Source organism: Pseudorasbora parva, chromosome 9, assembly GCF_024679245.1.
Source record: "Pseudorasbora parva isolate DD20220531a chromosome 9, ASM2467924v1, whole genome shotgun sequence".
Lineage (NCBI taxonomy): Eukaryota > Metazoa > Chordata > Actinopteri > Cypriniformes > Gobionidae > Pseudorasbora > Pseudorasbora parva.
The window spans coordinates 35,750,628-35,775,426 of NC_090180.1; the positions used below are offsets into that span (position 1 = coordinate 35,750,628).

Sequence of the window (24,799 nt, forward strand, 5' to 3'; positions counted from 1 at the left end):
TCAGCATTGTCTTCTCTTCCTTGTTTGTGTTCAATCGTCAAATAAAGATTCAAACGGTTATGAATCCCTTTGAACATGAACATCCCTTTTTTGTGAATCAGTGAATCGATCAATGATTCGGATTGCCAGTGTCACGTGATTTCAGCAGTCTGGCATGCGATCCGAATCATTGATCGATTCACTGATTCACAAAAAAGGGATGTTTTTATTCCCTTTCTGGACATGGACAGGTCTTACTGGTGAGGATTGACATTAGGGTGACTCATTAATGACATCAGTTTTATTTTGGGGTGAACTAACCCTTTAAATCTGCTGCAGACATAGACACATTACGATTTGCACCTCCATTCCTTATCATGCTGTCTTTGAATCCCCTGTAGTCTTCTTTTAACTGTTATTATTCCACTGACTAGTGAACAAATCAGTTCTGGATTCTTAAAGAGAGAAAACAAACACTCACTCACAAAAAATCTGCAATTAAATATGATTTGTAGCAAATGAAGTCAAAATCACGCTGGTTTATGGATTCTACAGGAGCTATTCTTCAAAAATATGGTAAATATGAAATAGAAACGGGTTAACCAACAGCCATTTAAGCTGTTAACGAGGAGAAGGGGGTGATTTTAATCACATTCTCTTGTCAATGTGATTGTTCTCAGAAATCAAACTGAACGCTGGCCCAGATGTTTTCTGCTTGGTCTCCAGAATTATAGCAACAAGCATTAGAGGCTCTCTCCTTTTCAATCACTTCTGATCAGGCTAAATGCCTGCAAGCCGAGTCTTTGTTTCGTCTGTTGATCAAATTAATGCACGGACATAATGCAGAGGAACAAAACCCAGATGGTGAAACGCAGAACTAAGTCTGCATCATCCTCTAACACAAATTTGGAGAGATGATCTACTCCAGTCCCGGTCCTCAAAAGCAGACATCATCATCATCATCATCATCATCATCATTATTTCTCTTGTCATCCTGTAGCACTGCTCGGAGAATGGTGGAGTGTCTCTATTGGATGATGGACTGCCTGACTTCTACACCAAGAGAGTTTTACCAGACAGGTGCTTTAGTACTGAATACTTCTCTGTGGTAATGAAGTCTAACAATGAAGGTGTCACATCTGCCCACTTTAAAGGTTGAAGGAATATGGGCATGCATAAATGTGGACGTTATCTTATCTCTGGCAACCTTTCTGCCTTGCAGTCAGCTGTCATCCCACCATCATGCTCAGGCTCTGAGGAGGAAGAAAAGACGCAGTGTGCTGTCAATCTTTTCAGGATTCAGGAAGAATCGAAACTCTACCATATCATATCAGGAGCCAGACCCTGCAGGAAGGGGCGGGGCATGCGGGGAGGAATGTCGCACTAAGTGAGTCCTTGATAGCACTTTATTTTAGTCCTGTTCCCTATGTACATACTACGTACCTATTATAGTAAATGCAATAACTGGGTAATAACTAGGTATTAAACCTACCTTAAACCCCTGACACTTAACTCTAGTTACCTTATATTACCTAGAACTTTCTAAAAGTTCGATTAAACCATCAAAGTATGAGGAAAATATGTTATTTAAATGTTTTATATATTTTAAATATGAGGGCATAACACACTAAACTTGATTATGGTATTTATCTGACAAGTTTATTTAGCAAAAAATGTTTCAGCATAATCAGTTATTAATATTTTAATTGTGTTTATAACATTTTTTTAATTTATTTAACCTTTATTTAACCATTAGAGTCATATTGAGATTAAGAACCTCTTTTCCAAGGGAGTCTTGGCCAAGAGGCTGCAAAGTTATACAATTAAAAATAGTTACAACGTACATTCAACATTAAAATAGCACAGCTTATGAGAAACAATCACAAACATTTGAGGCAGTCTTTACAGTTTTAAGCTTGGTTTTAAAAGCATTTAAAGACATATAAGCAGTCAATTTCTGTCTTTCTGCAACATATTCCAAGCAAAAGCTTTCCTGTGGCTCAAACAGTAGAGCATGGCGCTAGCAATGCCAAGGTCATGGGTTCGATTCCCAGGGAGAGCAAGAATTGGCAAAATGTAAAATGTGTGCCTTGAATGCAATGTAAGTTGCTTTGGATAAAAGCGTCTGCCAAATGCATAAATGTAAATGTAAATGCAAAAGGAGCCGAGTGGACAAAGGCTTTCTTCCCCAGCTCTGTGCGGGCAAAAAGAACAGAGAGCAACAGCTGATCACAGGGAGTAAGAGTCAACGCTTCTCTGTGTGAGTTAAGTACAGATGTAAGGAGGCAATAATCCTAACAGAGCCTTGTAAATAAAAGTATACAATGTCCCAGTCTTCTAGTGGCCAGAGAAGGCCATTGCACATGTGTGTACAAATCACAGTGATGCGTCGTGGCTCTGCAGATAGTAATGAACCTCAGAGAGGCATGCTAAACTGAATCCACCATTTAAGGGCATGAAGATGAAGCATTCATATAAAAAAGAGCACCATAATCTAGCACAGATAAAAAAAAAAAAGTAGCAGTGACAAGGCGCTTTTTCCACTTCAAGAGAAAAACAAAATTTATTATGGAAGAAAAAAACCTAGTTTAAGTTTTAATTTCTTCCCAAGTTTTCCTACGTGTGGTTTAAAAGTGAGGGAGTCATCAATCAAGACACAGAGGCTTATATTCATGAACCAATTCTATGACATTTCCTTCAAGAGTGGACACTACTGGCACTGCGGGACAATTTGAGGAACCTTCTTAGAGTTTGTAAAGAACATTAGTTTTGTTTTGTCAGCATTGAGAATTAGTTTTAACGGAAGAAGTGATTGCTGGATGGTAACAAAAGTCTTCTGCAGGCTTTTAATTGCCTGAGAAAGAGATGCTCCAAAGCACTAAATCTCAGCATAAAAAAATACATGTTAGCACTGGTGACAAATAAAACTATTGAATCACAAGCACAACTATACAATTATGCTTACAAAATCTGAATAATCTCAGGCCAGAAATCACTTTTGATCACTATATAATAATTTATAATAGACTTTCAAAAGATTAGAGTCTGTATGTTTTTTAAATGCTTTTTAAAGACGTTTTTTTAATGCTCACCAAGGCTGTATTTATTTGATCAAGTTTGAAAATGTAATTTATTATGCTTCTTCTAAATATCTTTTTGTAAAAAAAAATTATACATCTTTTTCAGGATTTTTTGATGTACAGCAAGTTCAAAAGAACAGTATTTGTTTGAAATAGAAATATTATAAATGTTTTTACGGCCACTTGTGATTAATTCAATATGTCCTTGCTGAATAAAAATACTAATTTATTTAATCTTACTGAAACCCAAACTTTTGAATGGGAGTTGTAAATGGAATAATAAATTATAAAGTTGCTGTAATGCATGAATAAATCAGACAACATAAGTCAAACTCTTAATCTTGTTTCTTTTTCTTTTTAATCTTTTGCTCTCACAGTATTGCCACTGAGAATGTGTACTCCTTGATTCAACACCCGAAGGATCGTGGGAGGTCAGACCCCGGCAGTGAAGGTACAAATGGGAGGTTGGTAGGGCCGGGTGTTCAAAGGACCCCTCAGCTGTCAGGACGGCCCATTCAGGGTATACCCCTGCCAGGAATGATGGGAATTAGCCCCTCCTGCTTCTCACAGAGACAGGTAGTTCAGCACATTACTGTCATTTAGATTTCTGTTCAGTTCTTAACAAACTGAGTTAAATTTGAATTTAAGGAAGTAAAATTGTATTAAAATAAATGTATTTGTTTCCTTTTACTATTTCCAGAAACATTTGATTATATTTATAATCAATATTTGAAATGCTACCTGTAAAAATGTTTATTTAATTTATACAAACACTGTATTTTATTATAATTTATTGATTTATTTTAAAACATTTTATTTTTATTTTGATGTCAGTACTTTATAGTTATCTGAAAAGAGTGTTGGAGGGGCATTTTGTAATTATGTATGGAAAAATTTAAAGGTGCACTGCGTACATTTTAGCGGCATCTAGTGGTGAGGTTGTGATTTGCAACCGCTTATCCCTCCCTTTCGAAGAACATAGAGAAGCTACGGTGGCAGACACAGGGCAAACTTGTCATTGTCGGAGAGAGCATAGAGAGTGACCAGAAGTTTGTCCATTTAGGGCTATTGTAGAAACATGATGGCGCAAAATGCCCACTTCATTAAGGGGACATTTATATCTGCGTCCGCAGATATAAATGGCTCATTCTAAGGTAATAAAAACATAATGGTTCATTATGTAAGGTATTTATACACCACTGAAAACATAGTAATGTATATTATATTGCATTATGGTAATAGTAATCAGGTAATGAGGTAATAATAAAATAGACCTCCAGATATTCATTTATTTATTAACAAAATATCTGTTGTGATGCAGGTGTTGAGCACCAACACTGAAATTAAATTTTCATTGGTTAGCATCACTCGTTTTTGATCGATTTGAGAACAAACTAAATACAAAATTTTTATGTAAATTTTATATAACTTTTATGAGCATAATGATGCTTACCACAGTCTCTCACACTCTTTTTCCAGCAGTCGCCCGATTACAGCGAGGTGTTCGGCTCATCTGAAGAGATTGGATACGGAGAGCATGAGATGGACAGAAATTCAGATATCGTTGCTAAAGGGCACACGCCATCTATTGACAGACAGACAGAAAGAGGAAGACAGGAATCACAGTCAGACAGCCAGAAAAAGGCAGACAATTTAATGGACCCTCAGCTGCTGGAAACCAGAAAAAGACCTGAGCCACCGCCTCAGAGCACCAAGCCGAGCCTGGCTAAGACACGTCAACGCCATCTGGAGGAGAGCTCTGGTACTATATTTTGTTTATTAAGTTAATTTATGCCAGCTACAGTTTTAATAAGCCTATTACACTATATAACTCTATATCAATAGTATGAACTGTCATGGTCATTATTTCCTGTCCTTAGATAAATCTACTGAGGATTCTGGAGAGCTGAGGGAGAAGGATGAGGAAAAAGAGAACAGGAGATGTGGAGAAGACCAAAAAGACCATAAATCAGAAGGACAGTCTCCACCTATCCCTGAAAAGGTGTTTATCACAGTATTGTGAAATGTCTTTGATTCAGAATGTCATTTACTGTAGAGTGGGAGTGTCTTTATGTATCATTAAAATGGCTTTTTATTATATCATTCCTTTCAGCCATGTTATTATTCACCTCACACGTCTCCCATTGGCTCCTCGCCACATGACGTGGCCAATGAGAATCAGCCACCAGCTGCTCCGCCCACCTCTGCTAAGCCTGTATTTCATTCTGCTTCAGTAGATTCTGCTTTACTTCAAGGTAATTCAGAGACAATAATTACAGTAAAATGTCATACTGGTAGTTGCATTTAACTTTTCATAAGGTAAAGTAAATCTATAGCCTAGAAATCTAGATGCACCCTAGCTGCAGCAAATATAATTTGCTAGCAACTCTGTTGATTTCCAAGCTTGAAAAACCAAACTCTGGTCAGGCCAATCACATCATGTAAAGAGTCGGTGGGCGGGCTTAACATAATGAAGGTTCTGCGTGCTACTTGAAAACAAAGAAGCTGGCGACGAGCGGCCTTTCGAAATGGCTTTGGCCGTGACTCTGAGTTAAGCTTTACTTTGAGAAAAGAACAAAGATCGGCACTGAAGTCATTCTTAAAAAAGGAAGATGTGTTCAGAGTTTAATCTATCAACTAGCTCTGCTTCACCTTCTTCATTGCTCTGGTTGGTTGTAGCGCTATCCTATTGCGTGCAGAGGGGGTTGAGCCCTGCCAATAGTGTGTTCCCAGACCCAACATCTTGATGTGGGTCTGGCTTGTCAGGCTAGTAAAATTATGGATCACAAGCACAACACCCCTTAAAGGGATAGTTCACCCAAAAATGAAAATGCTGTCATCATTTAGTCACGTTCAAGTTGTTCCTAACCTGTATGAATTTCTTTGGAAGATATTTGAAAAAATTAATGTTTGTAACCAAGCAGATCTCGGCCACCACTGACTACCATAGTTCTTCCCCCCCCCCCCCCCCCCCCCCCCCCACTGTAGTAGTCAATGGCTGCCGAGATCTGCTTGGTTACAAACGTTCTTTCAAATATTTTCAAATATTTATGTGTTCAGCAGAAGAGAGAAATTCATACAGGTTTGGAACAACTTGAGGTTGAGTAAATGATGATATAATTTATATTTTTAAGTGAACTATCCCTTTAATATGATAACCATTTGTGAGAGGCTTCTTTCCAAAAATATTAAGATAGGCCTCTATATTTTCCTGTTCACAATTATACATTGTGCGATATTATAAAGACTATAAAAAGAATAGTTTACAAAATCAAATAATTCACTTTTACTTTATTGCATAACTTCATAAAAAGTAAATATTTTGTATAATGTACAGTATATATATATATATTATATATTATTTTTCTTTTTTTTCTTCTTTTTTTTCTGAAAGTTAACAGCGTATCTGAGATGAACACTTCAAACCAGTTTTTAAAAAGCAGAATGAAATATATTTAATATTTAATAATATTTATTTGTATAGTGCTTTTCACAATACATACCATTTCAAAGCAGCTTTACAGAAAATGCATGCGTCTAAAATGCATGATTTGTTATCAGAGGAGACTGTGTCCAAGTTAAAGATTTCAGAAAAGTACATATATACAAATCAGAGTTAGCTAATAATCATAATCAATGTAATAATTTAAAGCAGAAACAATGGGCTCACTGAAATAAAGAATACATGTTGTTAACAATCATATGGATTACAGAAAAACATATTTAGCAAATTTGATGAAATGTGAATGTAAAGAAATGTTGTATGAATATTTTACTAATATCTGAAATGCGTATTATTATTATTATTATTACCTTTAAATATTAAATTAAGGACTTTTATACCTCTGAAAATAGATTTTGTGAAATAATTTTTTAACCTCCCAGTAAAAAAAAAAAAAAAAAAAAAAAAACCTGATGTAGAGAACGTATGATTGATTTTGGTCAGGTGATGAAGTCAAAAGCAGCCCTGGAGGTCCCATGAAACCACATCGAAACAGGAAAGCGAACTCCTGTGACACAGGTACACAATTGGAATCCCTTTTGAGCATGTGACGAGGGTCCACGTTCATCATCTAACTGCTCTGCATGCTTTCATATATCTGCTCAGCATCAGCCTGATCCTCACGTAGTGCTATCCCTCCCTCTGTGTGTGCCCCCTGTATTTACCCCCTTAGGAATGGAGCAGGATACCCGCTGTGATCTGGAGAGAGCCTCAGATCGTAAACCCCCTGTGAAAAAACCTAGACTCCCTCCGAAACGAAATAAATCTTTGGATTTCCCCGGTACTGTGTTGTTTTGTGTGTGTATGTACTTCTTGGAAGCGACAAGCAGTTTTATTGGCTAGTCTGACTGGAAACTGCTTCAGTAATTAGAGGAAATCTTTCCTGTTACATGTGAATGTGCCGTGAGAGTGCGCGTGTGCACCTGTCCATGTTTGTGTGTCCACAGACAGATGGCTCTTAACTGACCTTTAACAAAGCCAGATTAGTAAACCGGTAACGCAAGTAGGCCATCATTCAATGCTCTCTCTCTCTCCCTCTCTCTCTCCCTTTATTCCTCTGTTTATTTCTGCAGGTCATCAGAGTTCGGAGCCAAGCAACGCTGAAGCATCATGACAACCATATGAGCCAAAGCTCTGTGAAAACAGAGGGTCATTGTGATGCCGAGAGGAGAGAGAGGGAGAGATATGATCAGTAGATGAATTTGCACCTTGATGAATTCATAAAGACTCTCTCAGACAATTTCACACACTCTCACACACACACATATTCAGCATATTCTTGCTTACTCAAGTGAATTGTTTTTGCTTCCGCTCCCGCTTTTTCTTAACCATCATTCTTAACTTTCTGCACTTAACTACAATTCCTTTATTTCTATCTCTCCGTCTCTCTCCCTCTGAGTCTGCTGACAATCTTTGACATAAAGGAACATTTTTACCTATTTATCTTTAAAACCATAGAATGATATTTTGTAAAGTATAATATATAAACAGCACCAATATTTGCACTAATCATCGCTTGAATTCTCGGTGGATGTACCTCCCCTTTATGTCCGACATTACCTGTGTGAAGTTTTGTAGTGTGCGACTAACTTATTCTTATCATTTTCCGTCTACTCGATCGATCAGTATCATAGCAGTATTACTGTTGTCTTAATCAGGCATTGTTTATGCAACTGGATAAATGTTTAAGAATTTGCCGGCCCTAAATGAACTTTATTTTCTACTAAATGTGATTGAATGAATAAAAAAATCGGAATATTACATGTGCTGTTGTTCTTTTTACTGTACTCAGTGACAAGCCTTTCCCAGACTGATAATAACACCATGGGACATTGTTATTAACCATAGTACTAACTGATATATTCCATATTCCATATATACAAAGATATTATAGTACATACAGTGCACCAGGAAAGAATTCACAGGGCTTTTTTCCTCAATTCTACAAACAATACAACATGAAAGAAGTTTGTTTGAAATCTTTGCAAATGTATTAAAAATGCGAAAAATCAAGTACACAAGTATTCACAGCCTTTGCTCAATACTTTGTTGAAGCAACTTTGGAACCAATACAGCCTCAAGTCTTTTTGAGTATGATGCAACAAGCTTGGCATGACTATTTTTGGGCAGTTTTTTACCCATTCTTCTTTACAAGGACCTCTCAAGCTCCATCAGGTTGGACGGGGAGCATCAGCGCACAGACATTTTCAGATTTCTCCAGAGATGTTCAATCGGGTTCAATTCTGGGCTGGCCATTCAGGGACATTCATGTCCCATAGCCACTCCTTTGTCATCTTGGCTGTGTGCTTAGGGTCGTTCTTCTGTTGGAAGATGAACCTTCTCCACAGTCTGAGGTCCAGAGCACTCTGGAGCCAGTTTTCACCAAGGATGTCTCTGTACATGGCTTTTTTCATCTTTCCCTCAATCATGACTAGTCTCCCAGTTCCTGTAACTGATGAACATCCCCACAGCGTGATGCTGCCACAACCATGCTTCACTGTAGAGATGGTATTGGCCAGGTGATGAGCGATGCCTGGTTTCCTCCAGACATGACTCTTGCCATTCAGACCAAAGAGTCCACATAGAAATGCTGGAGCTCTGTCAAAGTGACTATTGGGTTCTTTGTCACCTCCCTGACTAAGGCCCTTTTCCCCGCGATTGCTCAGTTTGGCTGGGCAGCCAGCTCTAGGAAGAGTCCTGGTGGATTCCAAACGTTTTCCATTTATGGATGATGAAGGCCAATGTGCTCATTGGGACCTTTAATGCTGCAGACATTTTTCTGTATCCTTCCCCAGATCTGTGCCTTGATCCAATCCTGTCTTGGAGGTCTACAGACCATTCTTTGGACTTCATAGCTTGGTTTGTGTTCTGACATGCACTGTGGGATCTTATGTAGACGTTATATAATATGTGTACCTTGAATAAGGCTGTAACATAAAATATGGAAAAAGTGAAGTGCTGTGAATACTTTATGGATGCACTGTAGATATAACAACATAGTAACATGTCACATGGTAATACGTTTTGGTACAAATTTTAAACGTAAATGCGGAACCTGACTAAAATCATCAAGGATAGACTATCATTATCTTGTACATGAATTTAAGAAAAATACTAGGCTATGCTATGTCAGTTAGCCTACTAGTGGTTGTATTGTTTACCATTTCAAAGCAGATTTCAGTCTACAGTGGATACCAGATGCCACTTCTAATAACTTGGCTCTTATTGCCTTTTAATGACACAGGAGGGCAGTAGAGGCCCAAACCAAGCAAGCATCCTTGCTATGGAAGAGCAGTTTTCAAACAGAGATTAAGGAATTTATCGCTTGTGACTGCTGCTTAAATGGCTGTGAAAAACGGTCTCTAAAGAGAATTATCTATTTATTGCATTTTATCACTTCATGAGGCTTTTTATTCCACTAAATTACCTCTCTGAAGCTAAATTTAAAGTTAGAAATCACTATCAGTAACAATTATGAGAAGAAATTAATATTTTCGGCTCTCTGGAATAGGCCTAACTTATTTGATTCTGATTAGTCAGTTGTGGCATTCTGAGGTCAAATATTTTAGTATAATGAGCTCTAAGCTGTATATTTGACCACTGTCCCATGGCAACCATTCTCCTACAATGTGCTTGTTAATCTTTCTCACTCTGTGGTCTCATTATCAAATAATTTCAACCAAGGTGATTGCTTCATGTGCATTTATTAAACTGTAAGGTAAAATGATGGGTATTGAGCAGGATAATGTATGACCCGTCAGTCATTTCACGATTTATTTGACTGATCCAAAAGAAAATGACTTCAGCAACACAATAAAACTTTCAATCCACCTAAAGCATACTTGATCAGAGGCAGCTTCTTCATGCTCAGGAAACTTACCGGAGTTCTATTTACGTATCACCTTTCATATTGAAAGTTTCAGCCTTCAGCTTTCAATCTAAGCACAGACAGAGAGTAAGATATCATTGAGATCTCTGAAAATCTACAGGCGACACATGCCTTTTCAAGGATAATTTAATTGTGTAAAAAAATCTGAGTAGCAGGAACAGTCTATGCAGATGTCACCATTTGCTGTCAGTAGAAATAACGAAGAAATCTTATTTGTGATTTTATTTATTAAAGGCAAGTAGACTTGAGAAGCTTGATTACACATTACTTTAATATTCCACTTTTTACATTATATTGCGTTTTAAAAACGGTATTATGTTGTGGCATTATGGATTGGATTTTTTTTCTTTCTTTTTTTAAATAAATCAATAATTTTCAGAAAGGATGTGTTAAATTGATAAAAACTGATAGTAAAGGAGATTTATATTATTTGAAAATAATATAATTTTTTATTTTGAATAAATACAGTTTTTTTAACCTTTTATTTATCAAATATAATAGGCTGCAGAACTGTTTCCAACACTCATAATAAATCGGCGAAGCATTGATTTCATGATTTCTGACGGATCATGTGATAGATCATGTGACACTGAAGACTGGAGTAACGATCCTGAAAATTCAACTTTGCATCACAGAAATAAATGATAATTTGAAGTATAATAAATTGAAAACCAAATATTTTAAATTGTATAAAAAAGAAACTTCTTTCAAAAACATTACAAATAGTAATGTGTCCAAACTTTTGGCCTGTACTGTAATATATATATACAGTCCCTGACAAAAGTCTTGTCGCTTATCTATTTTCTAGAAATACCTGATATTAACCTGACTTTTAATTAATTAATTGGTGTTAGAAATAGCTCATATGAAAAGCTAAAACCCTCCCAAATGATGTTTAATGCACTGAAATAAATAATGTTCACAGAAAAAATATACTTATAATTTAATCAAGACAGAAAGGTCAAATTTTGGCAAGACAAAAGTTTTGTCGCCTATACAGAAATTGAACAAATTTACTGCAAATACAAAAATATGTCAGCAAATTAAGTTGTGGTGCTGTGAGATCCAAATTTAATATCTTGTATGACTTCCATGAGCTTGAAGGACTGCATCCATGCGGTTTAGCAAGGATTCATACAATTTATTGATGAAGTCATCAGGAATAGCTAAGAAAGCAGTCTTGCATGCCTCCCAGAGTTCATCAATATTCTTTGGTTTCGTCTTCCATGCGTCCTCTTTCATCCTACCCCACATATGCTCAATGATGTTCATGTCTGGTGACTGGGCTGGCCAATCCTGGAGCATCTTGATCTTCTTCGCCTTGAGGAACTTTGATGTGGAGATGGAAGTATGCGATGGAGCACCGTCCTGCTGCAGAATTTGGCCTCTTTTATGGTTGGGAATATAAGAGGTAGCTAAGATTTCTTGGTATTTTAGACTATTGATGTTGCCTTCCACCCTGCAGATCTCTCGCACACCCCCATACTGGATGTAACCCCAGACCATGATTTTTCCGCCACCAAACTTCACTGTTTTCTGGGTGAATCTCAGATCCATTCGGGCACCAGTAGGTCTCCTGCAATATTTGCGGCGACTGTGGTGTAATTCAACAGAAGAATCATCTGAAAAATCCACCTTCTGCCACTTTTCCAGCGTCCATCCTTTTAGCAGGCTGTGGGCCTTGGCAAATGCCACACGGTTTTTCAATTGTCTTTTGTTTAGTGCTGGCTTCCGGGCACTGATTCGACCATGGAGGCCATTTCGAGACAGAATCCGACAAACAGTTCTGGTTGACACAGGGACTTCAGGTGACCAGGTCTCGTGGAGCTCTGCTGCAGTGGAAAATGGGCTGGCCTTGGATTTTGTCCTCTCGAGCAGTTGTCTTGTGGGGTCTGCCTGACCTGGGCTTGTGAAAAACGTCTCCAGTCTCTTCAAATCATTTTTTTATCCTCTGTACTTGACGCTGAGACACATTGATGGTGTCTGCCACATCAGCAGTGGATCTGGTCTTCAGCCTCTTGATAATCAAAACTTTAGTCTCAGGGTGAATCTTAGGCATGTTTGCAGAGGTCTAGTTGCAGTTGATGTGAAGGTCTAGTGTACTGGGGTTCTTTTTATACCATATATCATATGACAAGGTGACAACACTTATGTCTTTGCAAAAAATGACTCAATGGGCTTTACCAAGCTGTGAATATTAGAATACTTTTTGAAAGTTTAGTTTTTCACTGAAACATTATCACAAAAGCTGGTGGGATTAAGATGAGCAATTTCTTGTAAAAAAATCTTGATTAGAAATATATTTCAGCGGCACTTTAGGTCAATTTGTACACAAGCGACAAGACTTTTGTCAGGGACTATATATATATATATATATATATATATATATATATATATATATATATATATATATATATATATATAGTTATGGCTTCCTAATATTGTGTTAGACCCCCTTTTACTGCCAAAACAGCCCTGACCCATCGAGGCATGGACAGTCCCATGATGGACTCCACTAGACCCCTAAAATGTCTGGCTTGTATCTTGGTATCTGGCAGGTGGGGTTGTGAGGTGGGCCTCCATGGATCGGACTTCTTTGTTTGTTCAGAACATCCCACAGATATTTGACTGGATTGAGATCTGGGGAATTTGGAGGCCAAGTCAACACCTCAAACTCGTGCTCCTCAAACCATTCCTGAACCATTTTTGCATTGTGATAGGGCTCATTATCCTGCTGAAAGAGGCCCACTCATCAGGGAATGAAAGGGTAAACATGATCTGCAACAATGCTAAGGTAGGTGGTACATGTCAAAATAACATCCACATGAATAGCAGGACCCAAGGTTTCCCATCAGAACATTACCCAAAGCATCACACTGCCTCTGCCGGCTTGCCTTCCTCCCACATCCTGGTGCCATGTGCTCCCCAGGTAAGCGATGCACATGCACCCGGCGAGTCACGTGATGTAAAAGAAAAAAATGATTCATCAGACCAGGCCACCTTCTTCCATTGCCCCGTGGTCCAGTTTTGATGCTCACTGTTGACACTTTTGGTCAGCATGGGCACCCTTACTGGTCTGTGACTATGCAGCCCCATACACAACAAACTGCGATGTACTGTGTATTTCTGTTAGAACCAGCATAAACTTCTTGAGCAATTTGAGTTGCTACAGTAGCTCGTCTGTTTGACCGGGCCACACAGGCCAGCCTTCACTCCCCATGTGCATCAATGAGCCTTGGCCGTCCATGACCCTGTCTCCAGTTCACCACTGCTCCTTCCTTGGAACACTTTTGATAGATACTGACCACTGCAGTTGTAGTTTTGGAGATGCTGTCACCCAGTCGTCTAGCTATCACAACTTGGCCTTTGTCAAACTTAAATTGTAGCTCTATTATTAGGATCAGCATGAAAATGACAGTATATACTACACAGACTGGTAAAGCTCCCAATAGTAAATTTCTAACAAATAACGCTCAACATCTGTTGATGACATGCTCCACACTCTTGTTACAGCATCACACACGCACGCACACACACACACATTCACATCTGTTCAGATTGCAATGGGAAAACCTCACAGATCAAAGGAGCAATTTGTCTTATGTTTAAGATGTAAGAGGCACAATTATAAGTCATTAGATTATTATGTCTTACATGCATTAGCAAAAACAGACATGCTCACACAATCATGGAAAATCACAGAGGATTGTAGGAATATGCATAAATCATTTCATTAATGGCCTCTCTAATACACACACCTACACCCACACACACAGCAGTGGGGGAAGCTGTAAATGAAGTGACATGACGTTAAAGGCGGCTGCATAAATCATGGGACTCACTTAGTTAACAAAGGGCTGTGAGTGGACCAGTATACACATTTATTATCTGTTAATCACATTCATTAAAGCAACGATTACACAACACACACTCATCTAGCCCTGCATCCTTTACAAGAAAAGTACTGGTGGCAAGCACATTTATACTAACTTTAGAAGTTTGATTTTACAAAACAATAATGGACAATTAAGAAGTTAGATAAACTGATAAACTTCAAATATTTGAATACACACATTTGGACCAGTGTTGTTATTGTTAAAATTAAAACTTATTAATCTATAAAGATGAAATAAAATATAAATATTCTATGAAAAATGTAAACTTAAAATAACTTAAAATGAGAATTAGAAATGTTGCCTTGTCAACCAACTGAAATTTGAAGTACTAAAACTAATAAAACATTACACAATATTACGGAGCCCTATCTTGACTGCCTGGAGAAGAGCTGGACCGCTTGGGCAAAAAGTGTCTCATGGCCTGAGAAGCTTTTTGTGCTTCGGTTAAACATTCTGCAAATCCGACCAGCGATGGACTGAGGAGACCTGTGGTAGAGATGGGGGGCGTCCAGGAAGGAGGCTTTATGTGCGTCCTTCATTTCGGTCAAGTTCAGCCAAAGGTGCCGCTCTATGACCATCAGGTTCGCCATATTTTTCCCAATGGCTTGCGCGGTGGCCTTAGTAGCACGAAGGGCTAAGTTCGTCGCACTGCGAAGGTCCTTCAAAGTTTCGGAGTCGGGGACAGACTCGTCCAAGGAGTGGAGAAGTCTGGCCTGGAACACTTGCAGGACAGCCATTGTATGAAGAGCAGAGGCAGCCTGGCCAGCGGAGTCGAATGCTCGGCCGGCGAGAGCTGAGGTGGTGCGGCAGGGCTTGGAGGGGTGCTGCGCCCTGGCCTGCCATCCTCTGGAAGAGGGCGGGCAGAGGTGCGCGGCAACAGCCTCTTCTAGGGGGGGGAAGAGACTCGTAGCCTTTTTCCTTCGCCTCGTCGACAGTTGAGAGCACTGGGGAAAAGGAGGACGTCGCGCGAGCGGAGTAGGGCGACTTTCATGACTTTGTTAGCTCGTCATGTACCTCAGGAAAGAAAAGCATGGGCTTCTGAGGAGAAGAGAAGCAGCGGCTTTCGAGGAACCACTCGTCCAGTCTGCTTCACGCTGGCTCTTTGGGCTGGGACCACTCGAGCCCGAGGTCTCCCACGGCCTTCGTGAGTACGCAGATCAGCTCCGCGTCAATGCTGGTCCTGGAGCTCTTGGCGGTCTGTGTCGAAGCGGGGGGCTCCGAGACCACTCCATTCTGACCACTCGCTGCCGGACGCGGCTGTAGAGAGGCTGTCTTCCTCCTCCTCTGGCGACGGTCTACCGAAGGAAACAGAACAGGCCGCTGCGAAGGAGGGGCACAGTTCTTCCTGGGTGACGCGGGGAATCATCCAGCGTACAGTTGCTCGGTCGCTTTGTTGGCCTCTGGTCGCGGCGCTTTTTCTGGCGCGGTCCAGGGGCAGACGGCGGGATCTGAATGAAGGTGGCGAGCCCGAAGGGTCTGCAGCGCCACCTCGTCACACTCGGGACAGCCGCTTCTGGAGAGCGCGAGCTGCGCGTGGTCCCATCCAAGGCACGTCACGCAGATGATGTGACGGTCGCCGTTGAGGAGGGGCTCTGCACGAGCTGCAGGAAATGCGAGACATTTGCAATAACGCCTTGCACTTTTTTAAAAAGATAAGCACAAAAGGATATAGCGCCGGATGGCGTAGCTGGAACGGCAGAGATGAAGGCGGAGACCAGGGGAATCCGGCGTCCTCGCGGCTGCAGGTTCCGCTGGTTGCTTGTTCGACGAAGGTTGCTACTTCCGGAGGTCAGTGATGGTGTCGCTGAAGGAGATAAAATCTGACACCTATGGCGAATCATGGTCTTATATAGCCTCCTGCATGCTAATGTAAGCACCTTTTTCGGCGGTCTCTCTGGAGCGCCCCCATTGGTTCGTTCCTCTCAGCCGCATCACCACAGGTTCCTGCAGTTGCCGCGGCCCGGCCAATCAGAGCGCTCCTCGCGCCTGGCTACTGCCGTGCAGCTACACTGCGCTTTACATAGATACCTTTATTAATAAAGTTTTGCTTCATATTCTCAAGAAAAGGAGTTTTTCCCATGCGCAACACGAAGAACCTCTCGATAGGGAACAGGAAGTACAGGGCCGAAAACACAACAAACACAGACTGGACATGTAACAATATTAGGATGAATAGCCTGCCAAACATAGTAATACCATGGTACTGTTTTTCAAGTGCAAGATACAAACACAAGCATCAAGTAACTTTTTATCTTTCTCGTAACTTTCACACACTCTGACACACTCAAGATGATCAGTGAAAAAAAATAGTAACTTGGGCAGATGGCTACAATCCCAAGAAACCAGTAAACACTGGTAATCAGTGTTTCAAGTGTATGAGACAAGAAAGAGGTAAACAATTAATGAGGGTCTTGTGCCTAAAACTTTTCCAGCTGATCAACACAACTTTAGTGTCTTATCACGCATATCCCCCCTTTCACTTCATAATGATGAGCCTGTCAGAGTGTGTAGGAGAGTGTTCTTCAGTTTTTGTGTTTGTGTGGGGTTTTTGGTGTTAGGAGGAGGCAGTGGAGCATCATGAAGTATTTATAGATGTAAATTAGCTCCCTGTTTCAATCTCTCAGCCCTTTCAACACTACCTCATAATTGGTTTCTTTCAGTTGAAAGTCTTCTTAACAGCACATGAATGTTGTTATATCATAATCCTAATGAGGCAGATTGGAATCTCAGGTGTGTGTGTGCGTGTGCTTGCGTGCGTGTGTGAGAGGATGAATAAAGTGATGTGGATACAGGTGTGTCCCCTTTTTTGTTCTCTAGTGTGCGTGCGTGTGTGTGTGGTGGGTTGGACTGTGTGTGTCAAGGGGTGTCTGCATTAGGGGATGCTGTGAGCTTCAGAGCAGATGAGCAGAAGTGAGCCCACAGACTGCCCGACTGATGCCTGATCAAGTAACTTTTTCATTTTCTCCTGTTCAGTGCTGTTTTTGTGTGTGTGTGTGTGTGTGTGTGTGTGTGTCATCTCTCTTCTCCTGTACTTCTTTCAGCCCTTTTTATATGCACTCCTGCGCTATAGCTTGTTTTTGACTGGATTGTACCATTTTCAAGGACTTTGGACTATCTATCCATCTATCTATCTATCTATCTATCTATCTATCTATCTATCTATCTATCTATCTATCTATCTATCTATCTATCTATCTATCTATCTATCTATCTATCTATCTATCTATCTATCTATCTATCTATCTATCTATCTATCTATCTATCTAAAATTTATTTTCTCTATTTATCTATCTATCTATTTTATCTATCTATCTGTATTATTGTAACAGAAAATCAGTACTATTTCTAAAGAATTTCAGTATGTCGCAGGGTTGGAATCAGATAAGCTTAAGCCCTGTCAGGATATGAAATACCATTTTTAATTTATTTCAGTTGATCTTTATCACTGTAGAAGGATAGAGAGATTTTTGTTGTTCTGTATGCAGAACTAACCCATATAAGTTTTCTATATAAACTCTCTAAAGTTCATCTAACTCTCTTAAGTTCACCAAGGTTTAATGGCCGTATGGATGTTCTGTTGGGGAAGGTGAATCATGGTCTTAAAATTGTGCTTGGAATATGTTCCTGCCACAGCCTCAGTGAGTAACTGGTCAGTGTAATTGCGAATGCCTGTGCTAGGATGTATATCACATATTTAATGGGTGCAATTTGCTTTGCACCCATTCAAATCATGTCTTCCCATTTCTTTATATTCTGTGGGGTGGATTTCTGTTGTAAAGTGTAATTTAAGGTAATTGCTAAAAGTATCGCAAAGTTGTGTTCTTCCGTTCACTGAGAGCTGTGAAATGTGAATAAAATTGGCTGATTTGCATTTCTTAAAAAAAAAAAGTTTATGTTAGTGTGTGGTTATTAATCAAGTATGGGAATGCAGAAAAGCTACTGCGATCTCCATCTGTCTCTTCTTTTCTTCTCTATCCTAGAAACTGGCTGATTTATACACAATCCATCATGCCTGCCATTGTGAACCTGCTCTTCAACACGGTGTCCACCAACACCACCATCTCCTTTTCTCTGGTGCTGCCTCTGGTTAGCATCCTCTCCCTTCTGGTGGGGGTCGGAGGTCATCTGCTCATGTGGTTGGTTTTGATGCGTAACCCACGGCGGCGTTCAAAGCCCAGCTCTGTCCTCCTGTTAAACCTGAGTTTTGCTGATCTGTGCGCTCTACTTACCTTGCCCTGTGTGCTACTGAGTGCCAGCTCTCAGAACTGGCAGCTGGGAGGAGGGGTTTGCGTGTTGTTGAGCTTCATGACTTCTCTGACCGCTGGAGTGGACATCTTCAGCCTGGCTGCCCTCTCTGTGCTGCGTTATCGAATAGTGGCTCCCTCGACACGGCCCCCCGCCACCCCTGCGCAGGTGTGAGTATCTGAAGGAAATCAAGAAAGACCGTTGTAAAAGTGTAAAAAAGGTTTAGTGTGACACAAAAAAAAGGGTAAATCTGTTATATTTTTTAGGCCTATATACTTCGTTTTGAAACCGTAAAGGACGTACTATGATACAATGATGGTATAGTAATGCCATGAGTTTTATTAAAATATTCCATCATTAGAAGAAACAAACTTTATGTTAAATCACTAACCGCTCTGGGCTGCATTTCCCAAAAGAATGGTAAACATAAGTAGATCATTGAGACCATTAGTCCTAATGGTTTCTAATCTATGTTGCTTTTTGGAAAATCTTGAGTTGATTCAGTGAAGGATCACACTGATTGAAGTGTTATCTTCTGAGTCATTTGAATGATTAATTTAAAGGACTAGCTCATAAGAGTCATTTGTTTGTTTTTGATTCACTCAGGTCCCGTTTACACGGGTGCCTTTTTGTTGTTAAATGCCTAACTTTTACTACAGTTACACCCGTCGAACCTTGAAAAATGAGACTTTCGAAAACACTGCAGACCCCGTTTAAGTTTGAAAACTCTGGGGTCGCGTCTTATGGGTCCTGCACACTGCGATTTTTCCAAATCCTTTGCGAATGTTCCTTGTCAGACTGTACGAACATGATCCCGGATGTAAGCCGTGTCACACTGTAAGATCTCAGTTGTCATTAATGTCAGACTGTACCATAGTCTGTACCATAGTCATAGTACAAGAAAACTTGTCTGGAGTTTTATATCATCAATGAATGACGCGTTCGGTGACAGTGATCTGCATTAGACACGGGACTGAAATGCAGGCTACAGAAATCTCTAGCACTCGTTTTGGTCATAGTTTGTCTTGAAAAACCGAGATATTTGACAGTCGTCGTAGAAGAAGTCACACTGCAGGATTGTGTGCCAAATCTTCTGACACTGCCAGAATTTTGTCTGAGGTAAAATTTGATCGCAACGCTCATTCATCGGCTGCCAGTGAAAATGTCAAACTAACGACCAAAGATGTCAGATTTTAGCCTAGGATCAGAGAAATCTTTTAGGATTTGCTAAATTGGTCTCAGATGGCAAAATCGTGGGCAAAATCGCACAGTGTGCACCCGGCTTTAGTGTAGACGGACAAAAAACTGAGTTTTGTAAACGGCATGGCTGCCCACATTACGCTACCGGAACACGACAATAACACACCATTTCCCAAAAGCAATCGTTGAGACCGTTGGTGTCTATTATTACAATGTTTTGAAAAACGCAGCACTGAGCCGTCTCTCTCAACGGCTCTGTAACATACCAGCCTCAACGACCATGCAAACAATAACACAGAGACAGAACTGTATGCTTTGCTGACTTTGTGGTCTTCTCGCATTTTCTTCTCGCATTCAATTCGGACTGCAAACTCGGGTAAATATGACAGGTTTTGCCACGATGTAAGAAAACTAATTTTGCCATTTTTTAAATTGTATAAGATTTTCCAAATGTGTCAGACATCAAACATTACAATAAGAAATCGGAGATGTAACCGTTTTGTTGTTCTAAAGTAAACAAACATGGCGGAAGACCGGCAATAAGAAATGGCTCTTATAGTTTATGGACTTTACACAAAAGTTGCTGGGGGAAAAAATAAAAAAGTTGTAGATGGATACGGTGTGAACCAAGTGTGCCATGAGTCCTGAAAAGTGAAGCCAAAGTGTATTGATTGCCCCCCAGGTGACTGGATGGTCATAAACCTCACTGAAATGTAAATCTCCATGAAATGTAATGGACATAGACAAACCAAACAATCAAATTACAGTTCAACAAAAAAAATTCAAAAGATGGTTTCTGTCTTTTTTTTTTTTTTTTTGCAGATATTATCATGCAGATATTAGTTGGAGTGTTCATTCTTTAAAACCGTTTAATATTAGTTATTTATTTGATGCTTGACTGCTATAAAAAGGGGTGTAACGTTATGATTGACAGCTGAGATTGATGCCTTCTCTAAGTGAACTTTGGGAGGAGATTGGAGCTTTAACTTTACTTTCTACATGTTCATATCTGTTAATTTCACAAAAAGTTGCTGATTATGCGGGAGTGTGGGCGGGACCTTGATATCGGGCTCCACTTCGCACTACTAGGCATACTCGAAACCCAAGATGTCAGCGCCATCTTTGGACACTGGCGGCTTCATTAACGTCAACGGAAGAGAGTGTAGGCAGGTCGTCCAATCTTTTTTTACAGTCTATGGTGCGAACACTTTTCATGTTAGTCTTCCGTCAGCTTGCTTTCAGATTGTGTATTGTTTAGTTTCACGTAATAATCTCCTCTTATTCCCCTCACACAACAGGATTTCTAGTAGTAAATATTCACCGTTGAATATTTACGATTCACAATCGTGGGTGGCTCTGGCGTTTTTCCGAGCAGACTGTTTATCCAGTCTAACGAAAGTTTGCGTCTCTCCCCCGACTGTCCCAACAAAAATCCCACCCCCTCTCAGAAAATACATAAAAATGAAATTACTAAGCTATATGCATTTAAAAGTAGCCTTTTAAAATGGTACAATGACATTGCTCAGTTACATGAAATCGCCAATCGGCATTTTTGTCCTGCATCAGGAAAGGGGTTAAAAGGGCTATAAGGTGCCGTTGGTGGCCTAAAACAGAAGATTAGCCGACTTATTTTTAGCTTTCCTCGCGCTGTGTAGAAATAATATTGAATCAACCATCCCTGGGTTTCTTAACGCCTCTATGACACGACCGGCTGTGCTGAATGTGCACTCACTGGCTGCACTTATGCTGGAACGCAGAGGATCCTCCTTGCCAATGTATTTCATATTTTCATAGGCTTTCATAGTATTTCATATTTTCAGTAGGCTACTATAAAAATTACAAAGGTTTAATTGGCATCTTTATTTTAAACAACCCGACCGACCGTGACCTGAATATCATAAAAAATATTAAAAATAACTCGTAACCCAGTCATTTTGGATCAACCCGTGCATCACTACCGACCACGCCTACTTAAGTGAAGGTTTATATGGCACGATATCAATAAAAAAGGAACCCAGACACATTCAATTTACAAATGGCTGTGCCCACTCTTACATGGAAAAACAATGTGTATAAAGAGCCATAAACTATATTTCATCCTCTATTTCTACCCACAGAGCTGGCACTGTGGCTGTTATCTGGCTGGTTTCCATCGCCATGGCCCTACCTAAAGTCACGTACATCCAGTTTGACAGCGGCTGCACGTGGTCGGTGGGTCGAGGTCACTGGTTGGGGTTCCTCGTTCCTGCATTTCTGGTGTATTACGTGGCTCCTCTACTCTGCATCGCCCTGCATTGCGGGCTCATCATCACACATCTGTACCGCTGCCGGGGCACTCTAGCCGCAGACCACCGCAATAAAAAAGCCACCGCCCTTCTCATCGGCTCCACGCTGGTGTTCGCCATCAGCTGGCTGCCTTATTACGTGCTGGAGTTTGTCAATGTTTTATCACCCTCCCTTAATTCCGTCAGCTCGCCCGTCAGCTGGCCCGCGAGCCCAGCCCCCAGCTCCACCACCCCGTCGTCAAGTACGGAGGTGTCTCTGCTGTGGGAGGTGACCTCGCTGTCTGCCATTCTTCTGATCTGTCTGGCACCTTGCTGGAACCCGCCACTTTACTTCCTGCTATCTAAGCCAGCCTTGAGGCAACTGAGAGGGCTGCTACCCATCATGCACCAACACTGGAGAGCTGCTACCTTTCTACAGCGCATAGTGCCAAAACACGCTCCCACACAACCCCACTCACAGCCTGGGTCTCAACACGTTCCTCAGCAGCTACTACCGGCGACGCAAGCACAATGAGAAAACATGATCATGGTAAGGTGCAGCACATACCTGGAGCACAGCAAAGCACCCACACGTAGGCACAAAGTACACACACGCCACACACACAATGACAGGTGTTTTCTGCCAGAGCATCCTCATCCCTCTCATGCTGGCGGAGATTGTGAGTTGCTTAGTAACACTACAGAGAGGAACAGAAACATAAGACCATGGACCTCTGCATTTATGGCTCAGCATCACATTTTACAATGTTCCATCATGCCAGCTGCTCTCTTTCCCTCTCTCAAAATCTCTCACTCACACTAAAAACGTAGCACGGCAGATTTTTATCACCGACTCTGTCACGCTCTCACACATTAGCATGTTCTCGATGACATATGTGTTCATTTTTAATTCGCTTGTTTCTGATCGCCAGTGCTGTGAGGAATAGATTAGATTTGTGTGGGTTGGTACTGTATATCAGATAGATCATCTATAAAGGCTAAATGTAGCACGCTCGAGTCTCTCTCGCTGATCATTGGAGTAATGAATCATCAATATGTGCTGTAATGAGCTTTTTGACAGTCACTGTCAGCTTTGTGTAAAAAGCAGTGTACTGTGATTTAGGAAATGGGAAAAGTATATAAATATTTCCCATTAATGGCAGAGGCACGGCTGAGAGAACTGTGTCACCTGCGGATGAGTCATCCTACTTCACAAGAGTTTTTTTTTTTCATTCTCTGCTAATATTGTAGCCAATGTAATAAAATGTGGATCTGAATTGATCCTGCAATTGTTCTTCTCGATTTTCCATTCCCCATGCGCAACCCTCCAAATCTCTTTTGCCTGAAGAGAAGCTTATAGAGTTCAAAACCGTTGTATTAGCATGGTACATGTCCAAAAAACATGATATTGAGTGACTTGGTTCCAAAATCATGTTATTATCATTAACCAAAACTATTATTAATTGTTTTGTTAACTGAAATAAACCTGCAATAAAATAAAATAGTTAAGAAATGTTACTAGTTTCATTTGAAGTTATAAAATGACTGAAACTAAAAATAAATTAAAGCTAAATAGAAATATTAAAAACTAATAATAATGTAAAATCACAACATTACTAAAATGTAAACTGAACATATAAAATTAAAGCTAATTCAAAATATTACAGGTGCACTATTATGTAACATATTTTTCAGTAAAATATCCAAAAACCACTAGGCTAGTGTTATATTTGTTCAATTGAGTAGGCCTACTTAAAATAACCAAAATGTTTCTAACTATTTATAAATCGTGAGAAGATTTTAACCAAGGAACCAGAACATGTGAGGGAGTCGCCCGTCAATTGCGACATATATGCTTTACTGCGTAACCATTTTTATTTTGCAGAAATGCTAGCAGTGTGCAACAAGTGTCACAGCAGCCGCCGTGCGAATGCACAGAGTAACGTCATAAAATAATTTTCAACACACTCAAATGTATCTAATGTGATAAAAAGAGCTGCATTACCTTATACATACTCATGACCGGAAAATAAATGGCTCTGGCGGCATAACAAAAGTCCTGATGCTCAGGAGACGTGTGTTGCGTTCATCTTATTAACAATTGCTCCAGTGGCCTTGCTCAGCTCCACAACACTCGTGCTGCATTCCACTCCACGTTTAGACACGCACTTATGAACTTCCAGCACTTCCCCTCGGGGAATCCTCGCCGGCATTTTGAAGTGCGTTCCACGTAATGAAGTGGACAAGGGAAGTTTATATGGACAGACACTTGCTCCCTCGATTTTGACTTGATATGTACACTTCAGGCAGCTTCATATACCACAATGCAACACTATTGTGACATCACCGCTTATCGCGTTTAATTTACCTCACCACAAACAACTCTATATTTAAATTATTTTTTAAAAACATTTAGTTTACACTTGTAGTTCGGTTCGTTTGGTTAGTTTGGTCCAGACCAAATAACAAAACAAAACATAGTCCTGGTCCGCTTAGTGTTCACACTGGCATTTTTAACAGCGAACCTAAAGTTATCGAACTAAAGGCATATATGGTCACAATTGGATTGATCGGCTTTTATGCCGTATATTTTGCGACGGAGCTTGCTTACTGAACATTCAAAACAATGCTGCGTGCTGGATTAAACAGAATCATTTTATGCGTGTACATATGGTTTTATTTTTACCAGCTGAGAACTCACGAAGTGCTCAGGTAGTCATAAAATGTTCAAAACATAAAAATAA

General features: G+C 40.2%; 2 protein-coding genes across 5 annotated transcripts in view; both read left to right on the plus strand.

The window, feature by feature from the left end:
• carmil3 (capping protein regulator and myosin 1 linker 3) overlaps positions 1-8,322 on the plus strand; it is an 87,903-nt gene extending 79,581 nt beyond the window's left edge. For both annotated transcript variants that reach the window (XM_067452439.1, XM_067452440.1), the window contains exons 32-40: positions 980-1,059; positions 1,202-1,366; positions 3,437-3,635; positions 4,539-4,821; positions 4,940-5,061; positions 5,173-5,314; positions 7,006-7,080; positions 7,235-7,342; positions 7,635-8,322. In XM_067452439.1, the coding sequence (XP_067308540.1) occupies positions 980-1,059; positions 1,202-1,366; positions 3,437-3,635; positions 4,539-4,821; positions 4,940-5,061; positions 5,173-5,314; positions 7,006-7,080; positions 7,235-7,342; positions 7,635-7,675 (1,215 nt within the window). In that variant the 3' untranslated portion in view covers positions 7,676-8,322. The remainder of the gene's footprint in view (positions 1-979; positions 1,060-1,201; positions 1,367-3,436; positions 3,636-4,538; positions 4,822-4,939; positions 5,062-5,172; positions 5,315-7,005; positions 7,081-7,234; positions 7,343-7,634) is intronic.
• A 4,697-nt stretch (positions 8,323-13,019) lies between these two features.
• Positions 13,020-22,630, plus strand: si:ch211-119o8.4 (somatostatin receptor type 5). 3 transcript variants are annotated; one of them, XM_067452441.1, is made up of 5 exons: positions 13,020-13,244; positions 17,164-17,292; positions 17,890-17,984; positions 18,327-18,761; positions 21,909-22,630. In XM_067452441.1, the coding sequence occupies exons 3-5, from the start codon at positions 17,965-17,967 to the stop codon at positions 22,588-22,590; spliced, it is 1,137 nt and encodes a 378-aa protein (XP_067308542.1). In that variant the 5' UTR covers positions 13,020-13,244; positions 17,164-17,292; positions 17,890-17,964; the 3' UTR covers positions 22,591-22,630. The 3 variants fall into 3 exon arrangements, with proteins under 3 accessions (XP_067308542.1, XP_067308544.1, XP_067308543.1); XM_067452443.1 differs by lacking the exons at positions 13,020-13,244; positions 17,890-17,984 and having other exon boundaries at positions 14,577-17,292; XM_067452442.1 differs by lacking the exons at positions 13,020-13,244; positions 17,164-17,292 and having other exon boundaries at positions 17,719-17,984.
• Positions 22,631-24,799: the final 2,169 nt, after the last annotated feature.

Bases quoted from the DNA above. Each gene is read 5' to 3' on its own strand.
- si:ch211-119o8.4 (XM_067452441.1), top strand. From the start codon at position 17,965: ATGTTCCTGCCACAGCCTCA. The intron at 17,985-18,326 runs GTGAGTAACTGG...TCTCTATCCTAG, and splicing joins ATGTTCCTGCCACAGCCTCA to AAACTGGCTGATTTATACAC. The intron at 18,762-21,908 runs GTGAGTATCTGA...TTCTACCCACAG, and splicing joins CCCGCCACCCCTGCGCAGGT to AGCTGGCACTGTGGCTGTTA.